General features: G+C 30.6%; 1 protein-coding gene across 1 annotated transcript; it reads right to left on the bottom strand.

The window, feature by feature from the left end:
• Positions 1 to 1,522: 1,522 nt before the first annotated feature.
• Positions 1,523 to 24,498, bottom strand: LOC113387873. The gene is made up of 3 exons (XM_026625260.1): positions 24,332 to 24,498; positions 22,440 to 23,913; positions 1,523 to 1,576 (listed from the first exon to the last, which is right to left on the bottom strand). Exons 1-3 carry the CDS (start codon positions 24,496 to 24,498, stop codon positions 1,523 to 1,525), a joined length of 1,695 nt encoding a protein of 564 aa, XP_026481045.1.
• Between the last annotated feature and the right edge of the window lie 505 nt (positions 24,499 to 25,003).

Genomic DNA, 25,003 nt, shown 5'->3' with positions numbered 1-25,003 from the left:
CAATCTATTAACAACCATCCTTTCAAAAAATAAGTAATGGCTACATCACTGAAAATTTGTTTATGGAACGCCGATGGCTTGTATCAACACATACAAGAACTTAAATATTTTCTATACAATTAAATCGATACAATTAAATCGATGTGCTACTAATATCAGAAACTCATTTAAAAGAAAAATGTCATTTAAGAATACCTAACTTTACTATCTATAGCTCTGAACACCCAGATGGAACAGCACACGGTGGATCGGCAATAATAATATGATCTAATATTCGTCATTATGAGCTAGAACCAATCTGTGAAAATTATTTGTAAGCAACATGTGTTAGCATTGACTTAACATTGTGCGCAGTCACAGTTTCAGCTCTCTACGATCCACCGAAGCATATTATTTCAAAAAATCAATTCTCAGATTTTTTCAGTAATTTGGGTAATAAATTTATAGCATGAGGTGATTACAATCCCAAAAAAACTTCTTGGGGCTCAAGGTTAATTACACCACGTGGTCATGAACTTCTTAAATCAATCGACTCAAATAACTATAATTCTATTTCAACTGGGGAACAGATATATTGGCCAAGTGATTTGAGTAAATTACCAGACCTTTTAGACTTTTTTGTAGTTAAAAATATTAATGAAGATTTAGTGAGGATTGAATCATGTCTGGATTTAACTTCTGATCACTCCCCAGTAATATTCAATTATTCAACAGTTTTAAAGTCTGGCTTAAGTGATCACCATCTAACAAATTACTTGACAAACTGGATTGCTTTTAGAAATATAATTGAAAGCAAAGTGAACTGTAACATTTCCCTTAAACATGAACATGATATCAACAATGCAATCTTTCAATATATTTCAAGATGCGGATAAAAGTTCTACTCCCAAGTTCGCAGGCAATCGAAAATCATTGTGTCCTATAAATATTAAACAAAATATTGCAATTAAAAGAAAATTGCGTAAAGTTTGGTAATTAACCTGCTCACCGGAAGATAAAAAAAGGTTTAATAAAGCTTGCAGAGACCTAAAGGCACTAATTTTTCAACACAAAAATGTGTCATTCGATAATTACTTAAACAATCTTACTTCAAATTAGGATAGCAATTACTTATTATGGAAGGCGACTAGAAAAATAAAAAATCCAATAAGACAAATCCCACCTATAAGAAAATCAGATCAATCCTGGGCTAGAAACCCAATAGATAAATCAAAAATCTTTGCGGATCATCTATTTAATTCTTTTTATTCAGTTCCTCAAAGTTGTACAGACGATGCTGAATATTTTATAGACCAGTATATACAGAATGAACCTCGAAACAAAAATTCAATTATAAAAATTTCATTATCAGAAGTAAAACGTGAAATCAACAAAGCCAAAACTGGTAAATCTCCTGGCTATGACAAAGTATCAATGAAAATGCTAAAAGAATCGCCCGTCATTGTATTCAGATTTATTACCATCGTCTTTAATGCAATCCTGAGGATTTGCAAGTTTCCCACAGCATAGGAACTTGCAAAAATCATACTAATACTGAAGCCTGGAAAAGACCAGCATCTAGCACCATCATATCGACCTATCAGCTTATTGCCAATTATATCAAAAATTTTCGAAAAATTGCTTTTGTGTCAAATAAATGATCATATAATTTCCAATGATATAATTCCAAATTATCAATTTGGTTTTCGGGCTAAGCATGCGACCCTACAGCAAGTTCATCGAGTTGTTATCATCATCAACGCTGCCTTACACTGCAAGGAGTACTGTTCTGCAATATTTCTTGACGTGTCTCAGGCGATTGACAAAGTCTGGCACACAGGTTTTTTGTATAAAATTAAAATAAATCTACCTTATTCAATTTACTCACTACTACAATCATATCTTAGTGAACAAAAGTTTTATGTTGATATAAGTGGCTCGCAGTCGGAATTAAGAGAAGTGAACGCGGGAGTTCCACAAGAAAGTGTCCTAGGCCCTATGTTGTTTTTACTATACACTGCTAATTTTCCACAATTCACCAATACTAATCTGGCTTTATTCGCAGATGGCACATGCATTATAACCCGGAATCAAAATTCTCTTACGGTTTCAACGCAGCTGCAGTCACACCTTGATATAATTGAAAAATGGTTTACTTTATGGAGATTCACAATTAATAATTCAAAATCTGTCCACATTACGTTTACTCTTAGGAAACATACATGACCACATGTCGCAATTTATAACGAACAAATTCCAAGCCGAGATTACGTAAGGTATTTGGGTATGCATCTGGACAAGAAATTGAACTGGAAAATCTATATTTAAAAAAAGCGTGAAAATCTAGAAAACCTTCGAAGGTCGATGAATTGGCTCCTCAGTAGTAGATTGAAACTGTCGACGTACAATAAAATTTTATTATACAAAGTTATTCTCAAACCAGTTTGGATGTATGGCATCCATCTATGGGGTGCTGCTAAAGCCAGTAACTTACAATTAATGCAACGATTTCAAAATAAAATACTCAGACAAGCAATATCCGTGCCAAGGTATGAACCAACATGGCTAATTCACCAAGACACCGATACACTCACAATCAGTGAAGAAATTAAAAAGAGTGCCCATAATTTCAAGACTAAAATGGACCACCATCCAAACGAACTGATTGCAAAACTTTACAACACCACACATAATATAAGATTAAAAAGAATACAATTAATAGATTCAACACATTAATCAAGAATAGGTTGTTCTACCATATTATTTAAAATAGGTATGTGTAAGTATGTGTATATGTAGTCTGTGTAAAGTACTTTGTTTATAATTGTATGTATATTTGAGTTTTTTTTTCTTTATTATAACAAAATTTAGATATAATTTAGTACACTAATAGATGGTGAACCACTGGGTTTTCTTTTTAAAATTTAATATGTTATTTGTCAAATTAATTACTCAATGTCTTTCTATTTATACAGATTGTAATTTATAAGAAAATAAAAAAAAAATATTAAGCAATATGTATAAATGATGTAAGATGTGAATGTATAAATGAATGGCATTTTGTTTATTCATGACTAAAACATTGATTTTCCAAATTTATCAAACAAAAAACCATAGTTTACCATTGTGATTTATGATCATAGCATAAGTTACACGTTTAGAAAATTGAAGTCTTTTAAAAAGTATAACAAATTAAGAATGAATTAATATATAGCATCCCCATTTCAATAATGTTGCCTGTAATTTTCATAATTTCGTACTAAATTTTAACTGGATTTTAGTAATTTTAATATCTAAAATACATTTTTCTCACTAATAATTCAATATACATTATTACTTAAGTTCATATTTGAAGTGAATTAATTTGTCAAATCCTGTTCACATGTGCTCTATTTAACCTATGTTGCAGTAAATGGAGAGGAAAAAAACGTGTACCCTGTGAATTTTTTTACTGTGCTCCAATTTGCGGAAATAGGCTAATCTTAATTTCAGAAGTGAAAACAATTTGCACTCCGTCACCACCTCCGCATTAATTGGATTAAAACTCTTTTAATTCTGATTTTATCAAAATTTGTAACATACTATTTTAAAGGTGATTAAATGAGCTACAACTGTCTCTATAATAAATTTTACCGTACCTTCTCTTATTTTCTAACGGCAAAGGGTTAAAGGCTCGAAAGACACTCTGGTTGGAGAGACGCGCACTCTTTAAACAATCATAACTCTATCAATATTTGTGTAAAAATATATAATATTTGTATAAAAAATAATAATAAGCAATAATTAGTCAAAAAAAACCTTGAAGTTTTATCAGTATGCTTTTATACATATTTTTTATTCTTTTAGATATATAATAATGAGAAATTGGGTGTTTTTTTTAATAGATTTTTTTAATAAAATCATGATTATTTGAAAATCGTTTGTAAGAAAGTTGTGGTATTTTCTAGAATTCGTCAAGACTTCTTAAACCAAGTTAATTCTAGATGGAATAGGATTATTTTTAAATTTAGTAGAAATTGGACTCAAACTATTTGATTTAAATGAAAAAGAAAACATTGTATGCGTATTTTATTTTGCATGATAACTCTCTCATTTTACATGCAGAAGTACTCATTTTAAAGCTTATTTTGAGCACAATAAAATCCCATTTTCATATCTAGCCTGATATTGTTTCTAGAACACTTTATAAAACACCGATTTATTAAGATTTTGATTAATATAATTTTCTTAATTTCATGATTCTCGTTAAAAGGCATATTTTTTAAAGATATTAGCAAAAAACAATGAAAAACGCAAAAAAAAATTTCAGTAGCCAGTAACTTGAAAAGTATTTGCTTTTTTGAAAATCATTATTGAAAATGTTTCTCTTATGATTAGTTTTTTTATCGATATCCGAGTTTATTTGAAAAAAAAGTAAAATTACATCACTGAGAAGAAATGTCATCAACCCGGAAAGTGGCAAATGAGTCTAAATTATTTTCACTTTTGAACTTGAGAGTAAGATGAATCTAATTCCAAAATTTAATGCAAATTGGAGCACAGTAAAAAAATCGGATCCAAAACGCTCCATTGGCTTATGTAAATATTCCGTATCAATTGCCAAACATATGAATTTTTGTCACAATAAAATTTCTAAATCATTTTTTGAATAAGTAATTTTTTGTATTGTAATTTAGTAAGGTAAGGCGAAACAGGACTGCATTAGTTAAAAAATAATAATCTGTCAATTTAATTATAAAGGGTATATTCACTTACAATCCACAGCCCCAGGCGCATGAGCCAAATATATAAAGTATGTTATATTATTTTAATTTTTGGCATATCTCAGCTGTTCTTCAGAAATAATATTTTTCTTATTCATAATCATAAATATATTATATTTTAATATTGTTCTAGCCCATAAGTGAATTGAAATGTTTGGGAAATGGCAGTCTTAATTTGTTTTTAATGTTAAACAATGCCTCAAATATTTTCAAAGTTAAACAATGATAAGCGATTTTTTGTATCTTTTCTCATTTATATCTACAATATAACTATATCTCTATGAATCAAAAAATCCTAGAAAATACTCATAACAAACTTCAGAAAGATATATCAAAATCCGAATAATAGTTTAGGTGGATTATTCTTTCATACACCACCACAGGAGAATTTTATACACACACACACATACACACACATATATATATATATATATATATATATATATATATATACATACATAATTAGGGTGGTCCTTAATATGGACATTTTTGAATTTCTTTGCTACTAAGGGCTCAAATGCTTCCTAATTGATAAAAAAATCTTCTATAAGTTTTAGCTCTTAATATTGTCTTTAAGATAGTGTGCATTTCAATCAAAGTTTTTTTTTTGGAAATACCATGGAAAAATTTTCATACAAAACTATGATTGTATCGCGCACTCTCTGAAAGACAATAGTAAGAGCTAAAACTTATAGAGGATTTTTTTTAAATTCGTAATTCGAAAATGTCCATATATATATATATATATATATATATATATATATATATATATATATATATATATATATAAAGGATCGTGTTAGTTACAACACTTATCACGAACGGCTGGACCGATTTAACAAAAATTGGCTGGGATATTTTTATCCCGTTTTCCATTAAAATTCAAAATTAATTAACTAGTTGTTATTAAATATTATACATATTTTAATGCTATTATAAATATATGATTTATAATTTACCATTATATATATTTGTATAATGGTTGACACTTATAAATGTGTGCACCGCGAGTGTTACCACATTTCTAATAAACATTATTCAAAATTGTTATATGATGTATTTATTTTTATTTAAATGCCATCTTGTACAGTAGCAAATAATTTTCATATCAATCGCGTGTGAACAGAAATCATGATGGTTTCTGAGGGAACTTACGCGCACTCTTTTTTTAATTGAGTAACTATTTATCATTCAAGGTTTGAATAATTTAAAAATAAAGTTTTAATCTCAAAGCATTAACTACGAAGAAGCGGCTTGGCCAGTCATTAGCGGAAACTAATCAGCATCATAATTCCAAACTAATATCTTTTGAAGATTTTGAATTTTATACATATTTCTTGGCCTGCAGTTGCAGTTCCATTTACTACATCAAAATTGAACTCATTGTTAGAAAGATCTGTTTGTCATATATTATAAATTTAAAAATAATCTTATGTTTTAGTTCAAAGATCTTCATTATTCTTCGTATTTGTCTTATATTTAACGAGCTCCAACTTGAGCAAAATACATAATTTTCATTTCGAAGTCTAATTGGTAAGATCTGGGCCACGCGGACGGGTTGATGGCGGCGCCGTGTCGTTATAGCACGTTGTCGGCAATAACTATGCCACGTTATTCAGCAGGAAGTAAAACTTCAGGCAGAAGTTCGCATACAATGAGCATCGGAATATGTGTATAAATTGTATCCACGTGCATAATATATGAGCATGCATATATGAGGAAAATGTCTCGGTATGCATATCACGCGCGACTGAGAACAAGACCACACATGCGCTTTAATTCATGGAATTACTTGAAATCATGATGGTTTCTGAGGGAACGAATTTACTGAAGCCATTACATATATACGGAACGTGAATGGCCTACAATTGCACTTTTAAGTTACACGGCTTTGCGTAATTTCAAAAAGGATTAGTTTCCAGTTTGCTCAAATTATAAATTCCATTTTCGCGTAAGTCTGTATGCATGATCAAGATGAGAACTTTCAAAGTTATGCATTGCCATGCTTTAATAGTAAAAGTTACCATTGAATTAAATTGCATTAAACATTTAAAACGATATTTGAAAATAGTTTGTAGGAATCAAGTGAGCCTTGTAAATTTGAGGGATACAAATGGTCATGAATTTTGTAAAGTTTTATAATCAACGAAATTCAATAAATATTTTTATACATAGAAATACATTTTTATATATTTAATTATTTCCATGTTGGGGCCTCGACGTGATGGCAAGCTTAGTAATTCAGACAGATATATTATCTTTCAAATTATCTCCGTGTCGAAGTATGGGACCTGCACATGGGAACTAAACCTTTAGAAACATATTTGGTACATGAATAAGAATATTTTTGTCAGGGGCGTAGCATGCATTGGCGGAGCCCCGTATCAAAATTGTTTTGGGGGCCCCCTCAGGTATGCCAGAATTTTCCCACAAAAATCTTCACTTATCATCAATATTCATCCGAATTTTCTACAATCAATTCAAATTCAATACATATACACGTTTATTAAATCATTTATAGCTTATGATGGCCATAGTTTTTAAAAAAGTTTTTGTTTCTATGAATAATAATAATCTAATACTATTCCTGTATCATCGAAGTATTTAACTTATCGAAGGAAAAGTTAATATTTTTGGCAGAAAATTTGCCAGAAGAGTGCTAAAATTTTCGCCCTTGTTTCAAAATCACAAACCGTTTGGAATATATATCGCCCAGACAGTTTTTTAGCAATTAAGTAGTTGTTGAAATTAAATTGACCATTTTGATAAATCTTTCCATGATCATAACCCTAGACAATATTAGAATATGGTGTGTTCATAACTATCATAGATACTAAAATATTATGAGCCTGTGATAAGACATTAATTTTAAAAATTCATAAAAATTTGGATAAATCTGAATTCTTATTGATTGGGTTGGCTATTCACACGCATGGAGAAATACAAAGTTTCCTAAGGCTTACACCAGATTAGCTAATTTTTTATCAGTTTTATATTTGAAAACATCTTTCAGCCTCTTTGCGGTTGCAACTGGGTAAAGTATGCAAAAATTACTTTAGAAAAATTGTATGCAAAACTATTGAATTCTATCAGCAATATAAATAAATATTCAATTTCATATTTCAAACATATTTTTAGAGAGTTTGCAATTGGTTATAAAAATTAACAGAGATGATCTTAAGTGAATGTTAACAGAGATGAAAGTTTCATGGAGACAGGTGTTTTGCTAAATGACTTTTCATGATTATTTTCACATTTGTTATTTGTGAAATAAAATAAAATTCGTAAGATTCTACTGTACGCGCAAGTATGGGACCCCGTGCCGCGTGGAAGAGAAAATAAAAATCTTTGGAATAATAATAATTTTACATTAAATTACATTAAACATTTCTCGCTTCCTTCTTCAATGACATTAAATTTGATTGAAAAAAGTTTTTGCGATTAATTAGCTTTTTGATGAAATACTTTTTGAAAAATACTTATTATTTTTATTTGCTTATGGACGTTGGGGGCCTCCCTGGCTCGGGGGCCCCGTATTTTTGATACGGCTGATACGGCGGTGGTTACGCCCCTGATTTATGTCCAAAATTATGTTCATTACACGAAAACGAATGTATTTTTTAAACATTAATGCCATTGAAACGTTAAAAAACTTTGCAAAGATTAAATCGTCAGATTAGTTGCGAATTGACGTTTGGAGGGCTTGCGGCAAATTGCACAGTCCATGATTCTTCGTTTAGAATCTAAACCTAAAGCCTCTTGGTAGGTGTTGGTGTCAAGCAAAGAAAGAACGTTGTTTCCGTTTATTGCTTGGATTTCAATAAAAAAAATACATATTTATATACCGCTTGTAAATTTATGAAGTATATTACCGCAAGTATATGTGAGAATCAAGTGAGCTAAAAGTGAATTTGAGAAAAACACATGATCAAACATTTTGCAAAGTTTTATAATCAATAAAATTTATGATTTTTATACGTGGAGATATCTTTTTATATATTTAATTATTACCATATTAAGTTAATTAATTATTTTTATAAGTTTTATAAATATATTATAATAGCTACAAACACCTTAAACGGCAAATAGTTTAGAATGACCTGAACCTACAACTAGTGGTGTATGACATCATGCCTCAAGACAAATGCTGGAACTTTCCGTACCGTAATAAAATATTTGAGAAATAATAAATGTTTTTAAACAGATTATTATAAATACTGCTACTTAAATATGTTTACAGAATAGTAAATAAACAAAACTCAATTAACCCTCCGTAGGTCGGATATTTTTTTACCTTCGAACGGTCGGAAAGGTCTGGCTGGACCACCCATTCATTTTACATGCATTTATATGGGATAAATGAGTTTTTGGTGTCTTATATATTAACGATTATTAGTAGTAAATATTTATAGTTTTGATTTTTTCTATTTCTTACCGTCTTTTGCATGTGTTGAGCTTGCTTACAATAAAAATAAAATATTACATATTATATTATATAAAAAGTCAAGAAATATAATAAAATCGTTGCTTTTTTTGTTAATTTTTCTGTTTTATATCAATGAAAAACAATATTTATTCTTTTTCGGCGCCTTTGAAATGAATGTGAAATTCAAATGAAAACGAAATGAGGTGCGTCGCCTTTGAAATGAGCTGTAAAACTCAAAGTGAAAATATAATTTCACTACAGGTTTGCAAAAAAAAATTTCGGACGCAGTACGGGTAGAAAAATTATTGATAATATGTGCACTACTCATCCGATTTTCAGTATTTGCGATTACCAATAAGTTTGGTAGGTTTTCAAGGAACTCTCGTCATGAAAATACAAACATTCATGTTGCAACACATAGCAAAGATTATATACAACGCAGGTTGAATAGAAAATACCATGATTAAAGACAAAATACTGGTTTACATATATAAAAAGCGTATATATCACACAAAATGTTGGGGTGGTCTAGACAGACTTTTCCGACCGTTCGCAGTATAAAAAAGTTAATATCCATAATTATCCTTCTGTACATTTTTTCGTCCAGATTTTTTTATTGATCGACAGCTAATTAAATTTTAGGAAAAGTCAAGAAATTTCAAGTCGATAGGATTACTAGAAGTATTTTTTCTTTTAATCGAAGTCGAAAAAAGTCTGGCCAGACCACGCCGACCGACGGAGGGTTAATCAAATTTTAAAGGACATTGTCTAATATTTATAAGAATTATATAAACTGAACAGCATAGTTAAAAAAATTATTTGAAGGATATTAGCGAGCTTTAGAACTTCAACCAGAATTAAAATTAAAATCCAAATTTTTGAGATTCAAAAAAGAAATTTTTTAGAAATTAAAAAAATTGAAAAAAAACTTTGGAATAATTTTTTTTCCAAAAACAATTATTTTGTCAAAACAAGCAAAAAAATTTTGAATCGTATAAATCGAATGCTTAGTTAGTCAAAAACTGCCAATTTTTGCACAATTAGCTCGATATCTCCAAAACGACTGGACCTTCCTCTGCCATAAACTAAACACAACTTTTTTCAATCATTACAAATCAAATAAATTTTGGATTATTCAAATCGAATACTCCGTTCTCTCAAAACCTCGATTTCTATTGTCTGCACTCTTTGCTCCGTATTTCTATAACGGCTAGACCTGCCTTTGCCAAAAACTATTCAGCACATCTCCATATCAATAGAAATTGAATATTTTTTGAACTATTCAAATAAGTTGATCCGTGCGCCCGGAAACGTGAACGAAAAAATGCGGACACAAAACACACACACACATCTAATTCCTGAGGTATGCCAAAATGTTCAGAATCCTACAAAAATTTTCATTTTAGATTTTCGGCCCATTACTATAACGTGAAGTTAAAAAAGTGAGTTAGGTTAGGTTGTGTTGCAATTTTGAGTACATGTAATACACATCGCCTGGCTCAAATATTTCGTAAGATATTATATATTTAACAAATCACTACATAAAAACATGTAATTTGACCTTACAATAAACAAGTTTTATATAAGTTGCAGTTAAAAACTGACGCATTTGATTGTTCCAGAATTTGAAAAAAAATGTGAAAAAAATTTTGACACAAATTGTCAAAAAAGCATTATAGTTATGTATTTTTACAATATAGGTATTTTGTTTTACATATTTTTAGACATTTTAATGAAAAAATAATTTGTTTCACAATTTTTCAAGTGTTTTTAAATTACAAGTTTTTAGTTAACTAATTAATAAGTATTTTGACAATAACAATCATATAAAAATAATAATTATAAAAAAATAATATTAATAGCAATTTAGAAATATTTTTGCAACAGAAGTAGTAGGCATAACCATGGGTGGTAAGTGACATTAGTTAGTTTGGGCCCGTAATAAATTTGTAGAGATTTTTACCATCGTCGATCCATCGGTCTTGCTGCTGGCTGTAATAGAAAAATTTCTTCGAGTGGGAAAAGTCGGGTTAATGATTAGTTGAGATTTTCGGGAAAGTAATTTGACAAATCAAAATGTAAAAACTCCTGAGGGCTATAAAAAGTTAAATCCTTTAATGCATTACTTAGTACTTTAAGAAATTTCTTATTATCAAGGGTACGAACACGTAACAGCTATGTAAAAATATAACGGTTTTTTAATGTGAAATATGCCCCAAAATATTTTATATCATAAATACTCACAATCAACAATATAAAAATCACCACTGCGTAATCTTTGTTTTTTTCTAACTTTTTACATATGATACATACATACTCGTATTAATCACAATATTCGCTAAATATTTTTGCTTTTCATTCCAATTATAAAATATTATTTTAAGTGAAACGTATCGCAGTTTGAAAATAATATAGAACCATTATATTGTTTTAAGTAAAGATAGCCAACACTTATAGTATATTATTGTTTATATTGATATAAATTCGTATATTATAATAGTATTGAAAAATTAATCTTATAATATTTAAAATATTGGAAATTATGCAATTTATTTTAATAATATAATACTGTAACGACAAATGGTATTGTCGTCAAAGGGTTGCACAACTCTCAGTGCAAATGGACTCTCCCACCTACTTCTACTAGGGTTCCTGCAATATAAGGTCCAAGTCGAGGGTTGAAAAGTAGCATTAAGAAATGTAACATCCTCCGAGGAGGTCGGTCGGGTCCAGGCGCGAGTCTCTGGACCCGATTTGTGTATAGTGGTGTGTGTGTGTTGTGCCAGGAGAGGAGAACCCGTTTCAGCAAAGATCAGATGTATTGTTTAGTAGCTATTCCCTCCGTTATGCTAGTTAGTACGTTCCGATACTCCGTTTATGTTAATCCGGTTAATGGGTTTATAGATTGTGAATTAGAGTTTAGGCAGAGGACATGACTGTACGCGGGTACAGACATGTTCTCTCATATGTAATACTAAAGTAATATTAAATAAGACAAAAATGACTTTCAAATGCATTCGCGTAGTTAGTTGGTTTAGTTTAGCATCAACCCTTTTCGTCACAATATGATCTGTAATGAGTTTTTGGTCTTTCTTACTTATAAGTTTGGTTTTGACAAAAAGTACTTAATATTCTCGATACTGATGATGAGTGAATAAAATTGGATATGATTTTGTTAAATTAAAAAAAATAAACTTATTGTTTTTTTATTATTTAGTTTTATAATTGTAATTGTATATATAATTTTTAATATTTGCAGAAATGACTATAATTTTGTTTACATTTATTTAAGATAATAAAAATATCGGTATTGAATTTTTTCATCGGTATTGCATTCCGTAGTGAAATCGGTATGACAAAATTCTGAATCAGAACAATGGAAATGAACTTTTCATCAAGTTGATAACGATTATATAAAAAGTTCAGTTCTTCATGTAAATAAATTCTTCGGAAAGCCTAAAAAAGCAAACAAAGAAATACGAAAATAGAATGTTCGTGACGCAGTTGTGAGGCTTCAACCTTGCAACCACAATAAACCGAGTTCAAATTCCGTATTGGGTGCAAAGTTATATTAAGCAGCAGGCATCCAGTTAAGTGGCATTTATTTTCACTTAACAATAAAGTTCAAAATTGATTCCAAAATTTTTAAAGTTTCAAAAATAACTTTTCCATGCATTTGTCGCAAAAAATGTTATGTCAATAATTATTTAACTAGAGGTGTAGGGCATCGTGCCTTAAGGCAAATAGCACGAACTTCCCGTATCGTAATGAAATATTCGAGGATTATTGAATGGTTTCAAATAGATAGTTACTAATACTGTAAATTTCATTATTCGTATTATATAGTCAAAATATAAGAGCTTATAAATTGGCTTTCAACACAATTTTCTTCACAATGTAAATAACATTTTTATTTAAAGCGATAAAAAAGTTTAGATACTGATTCTTTTTAATCAAATCATTAAAATTTCAATTTTGAATTTTCCGCCAGATTTTTTCAGTTGCTTCAGTGAAGTTGCGCGTAAGTGTCATTCGTGAATTAATTGTTGAATGCAAATGTTGTAAAAATAGAATTAAGTTGTATTTTTAATAAATAACATGTTATTTACGTGTTAATTGTGTGATTTGAAGTTTTAACTGTATTTTATATCTAGATATGTAAGATACTTTACTTATGCTTTTTTGTTTATCGTAAGATGAAATTACATGCTTTGATGTAGTAATTTGTTAAATATATTATCTTACGAAATATTTAAGCCAGATGATGTGTATTGCATGTACTCAAAATAGCATCACGACTTTTTTTTGCATTGCTATCTCACAGTAAAGTTTGGGGTGTGTCAAACTCGCGGCCCGCGGGCCGCATGCGGCCCACAGCAGATATTTTTGCGGCCCGGCTGCCCGCGTATGTTGACAAATGATAATATGCAATAAATAACAATTCGATGAAGAAGAAAATAAAATATTCAACTGCTAAGTGATTAACAATTACTTTAAATAAATTAACAATAATTACAATTACATAAATTAACAATAAGTTATTGTTTAACAAACAGTTTATACCGCGTAAAGTTACTTAATATTTCGTAGTGTTGGATCTTATTGTCAGTAGCGTAAAGTTACTTAATATTTCGTAGTATTGGATCTTATTGTCAGTAGCGTAAAGTTACTTAATATTTCGTAGTGTTGGATCTTATTGTCATTAGCTTCTTCATCAGATGCGTATTTATCTATGGTCAGTAGTGACTGAATATTCGGTAATGATGCGTTTCAAATATGCGCCAACGCAACTGTGAACGGCGTAACTAGCGGTTTCTAACATATAGTAAATCCTTGTTCTATGATGGAGTGGGCAACACTTGATTCGGATCTCTTTGGACGTGTCCATTCAGAACACATTGTCTTGGAATACAGTTGCAGAACGAATTACTGACTTAGCCGCTAATTTGAGCGATAAAATAAAAAATAGATCACTTTCTTTCGAAAGCTTTACTATTGCCTGTGACGAGACCACGGATATCAGTGGCACGGCTCAGCTAGCAGTGTTTTTTCGTGCATTTGAAAATCTTTATCATACTCATTGCATCTTACATAAAGAAGTACTGTGCTCGAAGATAATCAACATGATCTTGGTTGATATAACCAAACAGCTATCGGACCTGAATTTTTCATTGCAGGGAAAAGACAATCTTATAACAAACATGTTCGACATAATTCAAGCTTTTAAATGCCAACTTGCCCTTTAGGAAAAACAGCTCAAGAATGAAAATTTGACACACTTTCCGACGTGCAGCATGAATAAATCTAGCTTGGATGTTACTTTTTCATATAAAAAATATGTAGAAAATATTGCTAATTTAAAAACGGAATTTGAAATGCGGTTTCAAGATTTTAGTTCACTCAAAGGCAATTTTTTTTGTTCTCTTCGATCGTTTCTGTAGATATAGTTTCAGTATCCAGCAACATGCAAATGGAGGTAATCGAAATTCGGCGTAACTCAAATTTGAAAGCCAAATTTATTGAAGTGGGCGTACCTGAATTTTATAAATATTTACCAGACAGATTTGAAAATACTAGGAAATATGCTTATGATATTATTTCTATGTTTGGCAGTACAAATCGATACGAGCAATTATTTACAATTATAGAATCTGTGCTTGATTGTTGCAAAATGTTTTTTCAAACAATTTTATCATTCCAACTTTATTACTTTTTTTCAGACTTAAATGAACATTTTTACTGTAGTCACTGTTTTTTTCAATTTCTACCCTTCATTTCGAGACAACGATTTCGAATTTTGTAAATTTGCCAACAGATTCGTAATCAGCATATAGCAGCATTTTTTAAGATAAAAATTTGGGTGGCCCACTTCTCCCTACATTTTCGAAAAACACGTTAAATACGCTTTTTTGCCATTTGAAAAAAGAGATACTACCAAACATAATTGCAAACATCTGCTATGATAAAAAGTTGCATTTTGGAGTACCCTTACAACTACAAAAAACATTAAGAACATATTTTGATTTTTAACTATTTTACAACCAAAAATAAAAACGTGGCCCACTTATGTACACGTCACTATACTTATTTTATTTATTCCATTTTAATGTTATTTTTGTTTTGTTTTAAAATTATGTGTATATATTAAAAAAACGTAGATGTGGGTACAGGACAACGTCTGTCATGTATATATATACTGCCCGATTCTAAATAACTCATCAATATATATATATATATATATATATATATATATATATATATATATATTGCGGCCCGATTGAAGTTAAACCTTGCTTATGCAGCCCGATTGCAATTTTGAGTTTGACATCCTTGCAGTAAACGATCGGTAGGATAAAATAACGATAAAAATAATAAATAAATAAAATAATTAGCGGCGCATGTCATCGTACCTTAAGGCAAATTCCTGGAACTTCCCGTTCCAAAAATTATAATTTTTAATAAATATTCAATTTTGTTTTAGAACTCTGAAAAAAATCGATTTTTGAGATTTTTAAAAGTTTTGAAAAAAATGATCTTTTTCGAAAAATTTGATTTTTTTTATACTGTGAAATATTTTGGAAATTTAGAACTTTTGTTTAAAGCAATCGCGATACATTAGCTGCGTGAAAAAGAAATCTAGAAGCGCGTGGGCACCGCGTCGTAGTTTAACAGATAAACATTGGTACAAAACCCATGAAAATGTAAACAAAATTTGTTCTTTTTATTAAAATATCTTTTAAACATATGACAATTTGATATGCATATGTCTAATGATCATTTTTTCCTCCTAATGGCTTTTTTCAACTTTTTTTATTGGATATCCGAAACCGCTAGAACTGCCTTCCTCAAAAATTTCACCAATTCTTCATTTTGTCGATACAAATATAATGTTTCTTTCGAAAAATCAATTACAATTTTTTTCTACTTTTCGCAAAAACGGCTTGATCTGCCATTGCCAAAAACTAATCAGCAGGTCTCCTTATCAATACGAATCGAATGTTTGTTATTATTACATACATACATACCCGGCGCTTCCACCATTGTGACGGATTGGAAGGGTGATACTCCCTTTCTTAGGGTATATGCAACGACTTCCATTATTACGTCTTAGCGTTGCATCCCCAACGAAAGCGTTACACCAACTCCTAAACCCGACTTCTACAACCACCCTGTAATTACCTGTGGAAAAGCCAACTAACTACGCGAATGAAACATAATGTACTTTTAGCTTATTTAATTATTACTAATTATTACAGGTGTCACGGCATGACAATACCTACGTACTGTCATGCCCTTTGCCTAAAACCTAGCGTACTCATAAATCTTTATTAATTACTAACGTAAAACGGTATCAACGGAGTAACGATAACGACGGAACGGAGGGAATAGTTTATAAAACCAATAATACATCTGACCTTTACTGGAACGGGTTCTCCTCTCCTGGCACAACACACACACCACTATACACAAAGTGGGTCCAGCGACTAGCGCGTGGACCCGACCGAACTCCTCAGAGGAGGTTACAATTCTTAATGCCATTTTTCAACCCCAGACTGGACCTTATATTGGCATCCCTATTGGGCGTGGTGGGAGAGCGTCATTGCACTGGTGGTTATGCAACCCTTTTGACGACAATACCGATTGTCGTTACAATATTTTACATACACACATACATCTATTTATTCTAAGATATGCCAAAATGTTTAGAAGATCTTAAAACGTAGAGATATGCATTTTTTTCTTTATTTTACGATTACTATAACTTTGATCTTTACCAAAAACTAATCAGCATGATTCCCAACCAATAACGTTCGAACAGTTTTTTAGCTTTCCGTAGGGTAAGTTATTGTAATCGTCCAAAAACTGAAATTGAAAATTTGTACATTTCATCACGTTTTGAAGGTTTCTGAATATTTTGGCATACCTCAGAAAAAGTGGATGTGTATGTGTGTGTGTGTGTATGTATGTATGAGTGATGCAATTTTTCGTCCACGTTTTTGGGCGCACGGATCAACCGATTTGAATGGTTCAAGAAACATTCGATTCTTATTGATAGGGAGATGTGCTAAACTTTTGAATTTTTTTGTTTCAATTTTTTTTAAATTATTTTTGTATATCGAAAATAATTCAGATTCTAATTGTAATTCTGACTTAAGTTCTAATATACTTTAAACCAATATTTTCAAACTTTGCGATTCAGTTTATATAATTCTTATAAATATTAGACAATGTTACAGTATTTATTTATAATAATCTATTTGAAAACACTCAATATTTCTCGGACATTTCGTTACTTTACGGGAAGTTCCAGCAATTTGCCTTAATTTGCACTAGTTATGAGTTTTGTTTTAGAAAAAATGAGGTTAAAATATTCGCGTGATAAGATTCAGTGATTTTATTAATATTTTTCCATAAAGTTAGCTTTTTGGACCCCATTGAAAACTGATAAAAGAAGCAGAAAAAATGAAAGTGTCTGATTGTTAAAAAAATGTTCTTCAGTTCCTACAATTTTGGCTTCTTGTGGTGAGTTTAAATTTACATATGAATCATATGTAAACTGAATAAATATAAATGCTTATAATATAAATGTATTATATATTGAAACAACAATGAACAAATATATGAATATTTTTTTTTTGAACAGCAATCAGAACCTTACGTCCTATAAGCTGTTGGGCTGAAACTTCTCCTTCCTTCGTATTTTTTTTAGATGGTAACCCAATGGTTATTCCATCCATATTTGATGATTTTGTTATTAGAATTAATCCAATAGGACTGACATTTTATTGGTATCTATATTTTCAAGTGAAAATCGTTGTCACTGCTGCCTGACAACAGACTGGTCGAAGTGGGTATCGAACCCGGGACCTCTGAAACAAGTCCCGTCGCTTTTAACCGCTAACTTAATGGCGAGCCCATGAATCAATATGAGTTAATAAATATGATAAAAGAAATATGCAAACGTTATACTCTCATCATGTGATCAGAGTAAGAATCAATGTTTTATTTTGTCAGTTGCATCACCTATGACTGATTACATTCTTCCAGGGAGCTGTACTTTATTAAATTTGTATAAAATAAATGGTTTATATTACTAAATAATTTTCATTATATTATACCCTAATATTATAGTTTCGATATACAATTTTGTGCTAATTAACTTCCCGTAGGGCAAGTTATAGTAATCGCAAAAAAATCAAAAATGAAAATTTTTATATATCTTTACGTTTCAGAGGTTTCTGAACATTTTGGCATATCTTAGAAAAAATGGATGTATGTGTGTGTGTGTATGTATGCGCGGATACAAATTTTCGTCGACGATTTCGGGAACACGGATCAACCGATTTGAATAATTCAAAAATCATTCGATTCGTATTGATAAGGAGACGTGCTGATTAGTTTTTGGCAAAAGCAGGTCTAGCCGTTCCGAAGATACGAGGCAAAAAGATATTTTCATGAAGGTAGGTCTAGCGGTTTCGGAGATATGAAGAAAAAAATAAAAAAATGAGCCATTTGGCGGTCAAAAATGATCATTAGACATATGCACATCAAATTATGAGATATTTTATAGAGATTTTAACAATAAGTATACATTTTGTTAACATTCCTATGGGTTCCGTACCAATGCTTATGCGTTAGACAGTTTTTTTTTTTTTTTAATTTCAATAATTATTACAACTGCTAATTTATTAACATTAAGTAATATTGATAAATAATAATATGAATTTAAATAAATAAAAGAGCAAAGGATAAAATTTACATGAAAATAATATCCGTAATATGATTTAATGTAAAATATAAGTAAATAATAATATAAATAAGATTAATAAATAATATAAATAAAATTTCATATTGCTTTGAGAAGAAAGTTCAAATCTTCCACAATATGTCAAAATAAAGAAAAAAAATTTTTTTTTCAAAAAAAAAGTAATTTTTTGTCCAATTTATAGTTTCTCAATAATTTTATTTTTTCTAAGTAATTTTTTTTCAAAAATGTTAATCGTTTTTAAAAAAATAATAATTTTTGGTACGGGAAGTTCCAGCAATTTGCCTTAAGGCACGATGCCTTAATTGCCTTAAGACAGAATTCCACTTACAGCTAGTTAAATATTTATTTCAATGCTAGGTACAGAATTTTTCGAGAGCAGGTGACTAAAGATATTAGCTAGACAGGAACGAGAAGAAAGTGCAATTTTGTGACAAGCTGACTCGAGCAATCAATAAAGGTATTATGTAAGAACATATGTTTCGCTATCAATGAGATGTAACGAATCTTCTATTAATTATAGATACAGTTCTTAAAAATTCTGCTCATTCATGAACAAAGTGTTATTACTATTTTACAAGTAAGTATTGACACTGACTCACATATGAGTATATATATATATATATAAAGCGAGAGGTTTTTCTTCACGTGTTGACACGTAACTCTGTCTCCAAACTAACAAGATGTGCTTTTGGAATAAGCTTTTTTATAATAAAACATATTATTTATTTTAATTTTTACAATTTTCAAAAATTTTCATAACTTGATGTTTTTTCAATTTTTTATTTCTTACTTATTTTTTTCGTTGCAAATTTGTGTTGTGCTTTGTGCTATTTTTTTTAAATTTATTTGTATGCACTGAAGATGGGTCAAATCTGGACCCGAAACGTATGTTCTCTTAATTAAAACATTTTGCATTAAAACTGTTTTTTAAATTATTGGATGGATGCCCAAGAAACAATTTTTATCATATATATATATATATATATATATATATATATATATATATGTGTGTGTATATATGTATAATGTGTGTACGTGTTTTAGTGTTGATCTGCTTTAATTATTTATTCAACGTTTCAAAAAAGCAATGCAGCTTTGAAGCAGTATAATATATATACATATATATATATATATATATATATATATATATATATAATTTATTAAAGTAGCATTTTATAAATTAATTTTGAGAAATAAACTTTTTTTCAATAAATGGTCTCCTTAAGTAAAAATATTTTTTTTAGCTAGAAGGGATGAATTAAATGCCCCAGAATTAACAATGCATGTCCAATTCCTATCCAACTTACGGTCGGAGTATCCCGCTCGAGATACGGATAGGACCAGCGGTCAGGTCAGGAATACGGATATGACAAGCTGGACGCACCGTTGGATCGTGCTGCGCTCGAAGAATGTTCGCATGCGGATCATCTCGTGCTGTCTGAGACACACACATACATTTTTTCACAGGTATGCCAAAATGTTCAGAAACCTTCAAAACGTGAAGATATGCAAAAATTTTTGGGAAGTTAATAATCAATAGTTATTGATCAATAATTAATAACAATTGTTTTAAATATTTTCAAAGATATCATTTCTATATATGTATTCATTTATATAATATATAGTGACTAGCTTATCGCTCAAAACTCTTGAAAATATTTAAATTAAGAAGAGTAACTGAATGATCCAACTGAGGATATATTTAATACGATTACAATAACGCGTATAAAATATATACATTTTAGGCCGATGTAAATTTTAAATTTATATTTAAAGTATCAAATTTTATATAGTTTTGAAAATTTTGAAAACAAAATTTATGGAAATTTTAAAATTTGTTTGAACGGTATAAGTGATCATTAGAAATTAAAAATCTTGATTCCGAACTCGAAAAAAATAGTAACAAAATTGATCATATTTTTAAAATCTCTATAAAATATCCGATAATTTGATGTGCATATGTATAATGATCATTATAGACCGCTAAATTAATTTTTTTTTACATTTTTCTCTGTGTCTCCAAAACCGCTAGCCCTGCTCTAAAAATATAATCATTTCTTTATTTTGTCAATACAAGTAAATTGTTTTTTTTAAATCATTCAAATGGGACGCTACGTTACTTCCAAAACTGAATTATTATTCTTGGCACTTCTTGTTCCGTATCTTCGAAACGGCTGGACCTTCGCCAAAAACTTATCAGCACGTCTATTAGCAGTAATCGAATGTTTTTTGAATCATTCAATCGGTTGATCGATGCGCCTCAAATCGTGGTCTAAAAATTGTATCCAAACTACACATACACTCACACACACGCATACATTCATACATATAATGTGCCCGCGATTTGGTGCTCTACGGGACGATGTGCAAGAGTCATTGGACAAAGAATTACCCCAGGTAATGTTGTTGAAGTGATGCTGACAAGTGAAGCTGCTTGGAACGCCATAGACAGATTTGCGAGAGAGGTGCTAATTGACCTGCGTTCTGTGGAAAGAGAAAGGGCGAATGGGACTTTGCCCATTTAAACGATGAGTATAAGTTTAAGAATTTTAACACTCATTATAACAAGTAAATAATTATAACATTCTACATCCTCCCCCCACAAAGTATTGCTTAACGGCAGTTTCCGTGGCGACCAGAGGCAAGGGCAAAGCGCAGGTTTTAGTCGGTATTATACCAGGGCGGTATTGAGTCCGACATACCCAGACAAAACATCAGTCTGGAATGCATAAAGGCATTTCCTTCGCTATACAAAAAAACACATACACTCAAGCACATACACTCAAACACATACACTCAGACACATACACTCACACAGAGAAACCTGTGAATCGCCAAGATATGCTACAATTTTTATTATCGGTTTTTGGCGATTACTATAACTTACACTACGGGAAGTTTTTTTTTTTATTTATTTATTACATTTGACCGTTTGGTCATTTAGCCTCATATTACATAAATAATATGTTACAAAATTATAAATATCAGAGAAATACATATTTTACAAATAGTTTACAACATAAGATTGTGACTTAATTCCTAAAACCTTAATAACTAATACTTTATTTTTATAACTATATTTTAATGTTACATTTTTGTAAAAAATATAGATAAAATTTATATATATATTTTCATCATTAGTAGAAAATGCTATTGTGGTGTTAATAGGAAAAATAAAGTTATATTTATACAGTTCTTGTAGTAAGGATGTTCTTTGATTAGCATAGAGCTTGCACTTCCAAAAGATATGGTCAAGATTGTGAATTTCCAATCCGCAAGAACAGAAGAGATCTTCTGCCATGCCAATTCTAAAAAGATGAGATTTGCAGAATGTGTGGGCCGATCTAATACGATTGATAACGGTTATTTCGTCTCTGTTCAACCTAGATTTGGCAAACCATGTACTGAAAGACACTTTTAGTTTGCAAAATTTAAATAAAGTTCCTTTTCTGCCTTCCATATCATATTCGTTTTGCCATAACCTTAATCCTTGTTTCCTTACCCAGCTTTTTAGGTCAGACGCAGGAGCCTTTCTTGAAGGAAAATTTGATAAACAGGCTTCTCTTGCAAGACCATCCACATATTCGTTTCCATGGATATTGGAGTGCCTTTGTATCCATACTAATTTGATCGTGTTTTTATTTTCTAAGACGCTTTCTATTTTGTGGATGGTGTCAAAAATTAAACCATTGCAATTTTCTTTACGATGGTTTAGAGCCAGAAGTGCGGATTTACTATCTGTTAGGATTATGGTTTTTGGAATCTTTTCTTGTATAGCAAAGTCTAAAGCAGCATTAATACATGTAAGTTCTGCCGAAAAGACTAAGGCAAAATCCGGTAAATTAAATTGTAAATATTTGTCTCTATTAGGTACATAGACAGCACACCCCACTTTATTTTCTAACTTGGAACCGTCAGTGTAGATAACAGTAAAATCTTTCCATTCCGTGTCTAACCAATTCTCAAACTCCCTGTTTATTATATTTTTATTGGAATGATGAGTCATATAATTGAAGTCATTCAAGCCTATATATTTCTTGGGAAATGAGTAAATCCAAAAATGACTATGGTACGGTAGTTTATCATTTGTAATTATCAGGTCTTCTAGAGGTTTCAAATTATAAAATCCAGTTATTAATGGAGGTGTAGGTCTGTTTTTCCAATAGTTTACCCTAAAATGCAAAACAGCTAAATATTCCAATTGCTTCGGGATTCGTTCTGAATCCGAGTTGAATTTTTTAATTGAAAATCTATTAGTTAGTATTTGTTTCCTAATGTTCAGTGGGGCTTCCCCGGCTTCCGCTAAAACGGCAATGCGAGGCGTTGACCTTATAGCTCCCAAGCACAGTCTTAAAGCCGAAAGTTGAGCTTCATCTAGTAATCCTTGTATATTGGTTGAGATTCCTCCGTAAATGAAGTATCTATAATCAATATGTGATCTAATTATGGATTTGTAGATAGCTAAACATGAACTTTGGTAGACTCCCCAGTCAATTCCAACCAATCTTTTAATGATATTCTTACCTGTTTCACATTTTTTGATCACCTCTTCAACGTGCACCCGGAAGGTCATCTTTTTATCAAAGGTAACCCCTAAAATTTTCACACTATCGTATATTTTACACATCCAATTCCCCATATTGATTCCTTGAGGGTAAAGGAATTTTCTATGCCTGGTGAACAGGATACCCTTTGTTTTGACCAAGAAAAGGTTTAGGTGGTTGGACCTCATCCATTCTGAGACACCTGTGATCGACCACTTGATTTTGTGAATGCATTCCTCAAGTGTGTTGCAAGAAATGTACAAAAATAAATCAATAGCATATTGTAGTTTCTTAACATCGTCTTGGGTAACTGCAGTAAAGTCCGACATATAAATATTAAATAATAACGGACTCAATATAGAACCTTGTGGTAAGCCTGTAAGAGCTACTCTGGGACCTATTAATTTATTTTTATTTTTTACATATAGCAACCTATTGGTTAGTAAAAGAATTATCACTATCATAATATTAGAGGGAATATTCAATTTCTTAAGTTTGTTAAGTAAAATGCCATGATCGACATTATCGTAAGCCTTATGTATATCCGTCGCTAACAATAGCAGGTATCTATTATTCGAATTAGATATATGAATGTCATTAGATAAGATTCTTAAATTAAAGATGTCATTAAATAAGATACTTAAAGCTTAGATGAGTTTCTATTATTTTTGTTGTTAAAAATTTTAACTATATTCCAAAGCTTTGATGTATTAATATTACTATTGAGTGAGTTTGTAAAATTGATCCACTTTTTTCTCTTTTTGGATTTGAGATTTTTTTTGTAATAGCGTTTATTTTTTGTTACTCAATAAAATTGTTGTAAGTAAACTCGTCTACCATCTTTTTGTACGCTATTTTTCTTTGTCTGATCTGGTTTTCACATTCTTCGTCCCACCAGATAGCGGGTTTGAATTGCTTAATTGCCACTGTTTTACGTTCCTTGAAGTGTTTACTAGCTGCTTCGTTTATGATCTCGATAATGGCTGCATATTTAGACTTATGATCCTCATGGAGCATAATATTTTTTAGCTTATCTTCTATTTCTCATGCGTAATTCTTCCAATTGGCTTCTTTAGTATTCCATTTTCTGGAGGGATATATATAGTCTTTTACATCAAAATTAGTCTTTAACGTAATGTTAATCGGCAAATGGTCAGATCCTAAGCTGCCCGTATAAATGTCCCACTGGATTTTATCATATAGATTATTGGAGCAAAGAGTAAGATCTATTAGCGTTTCTTTCCCATTTCCCTTGCTGATAGTGGTTGGTCTTCCATCATTCATTATGTTGAGGTTTAGATCTTCAATTATGCTGTACAAAATCTCACCTCTTCTGTCAATGGAGGCACTGCCCCAAGCTAAATTTTTGCAGTTAAAATCCCCTATTATGAGTATTGGCATGGAGATAGTTTCAATTAAATCTTTAATATTCTTGAAATATTCCTTAGAGTTCGGCGCACAATAGATTGAAATGATACATACAGGGTTTTCTAATTTTAAAATCACTGCACACATTTGGATA

This window comes from Ctenocephalides felis, unplaced genomic scaffold (genome assembly GCF_003426905.1).
Source record: "Ctenocephalides felis isolate EL2017-DRISC unplaced genomic scaffold, ASM342690v1 CF-g0.4_SCAFFOLD_03572, whole genome shotgun sequence".
Lineage (NCBI taxonomy): Eukaryota > Metazoa > Arthropoda > Insecta > Siphonaptera > Pulicidae > Ctenocephalides > Ctenocephalides felis.
The sequence above is the reverse complement of the archived record's forward strand: the minus strand, read 5'-3'. Positions and strand labels throughout refer to the sequence as shown.

Coding starts and splice junctions, on each gene's coding strand:
- LOC113387873 (XM_026625260.1), bottom strand. CDS start 24,498: ATGCTCCATGAGGATCATAAGTCTAAATATGCAGCCATTATCGAGATC. Junction 23,914..24,331: donor ATCAGACAAAGAAAAATAGC/GTACAAAAAGAT, acceptor ACTAACCAATAG/GTTGCTATATGTAAAAAATA. Junction 1,577..22,439: donor CGTCTGACCTAAAAAGCTGG/GTAAGGAAACAA, acceptor ATAAGCTGATAG/GTCGATATGATGGTGCTAGA.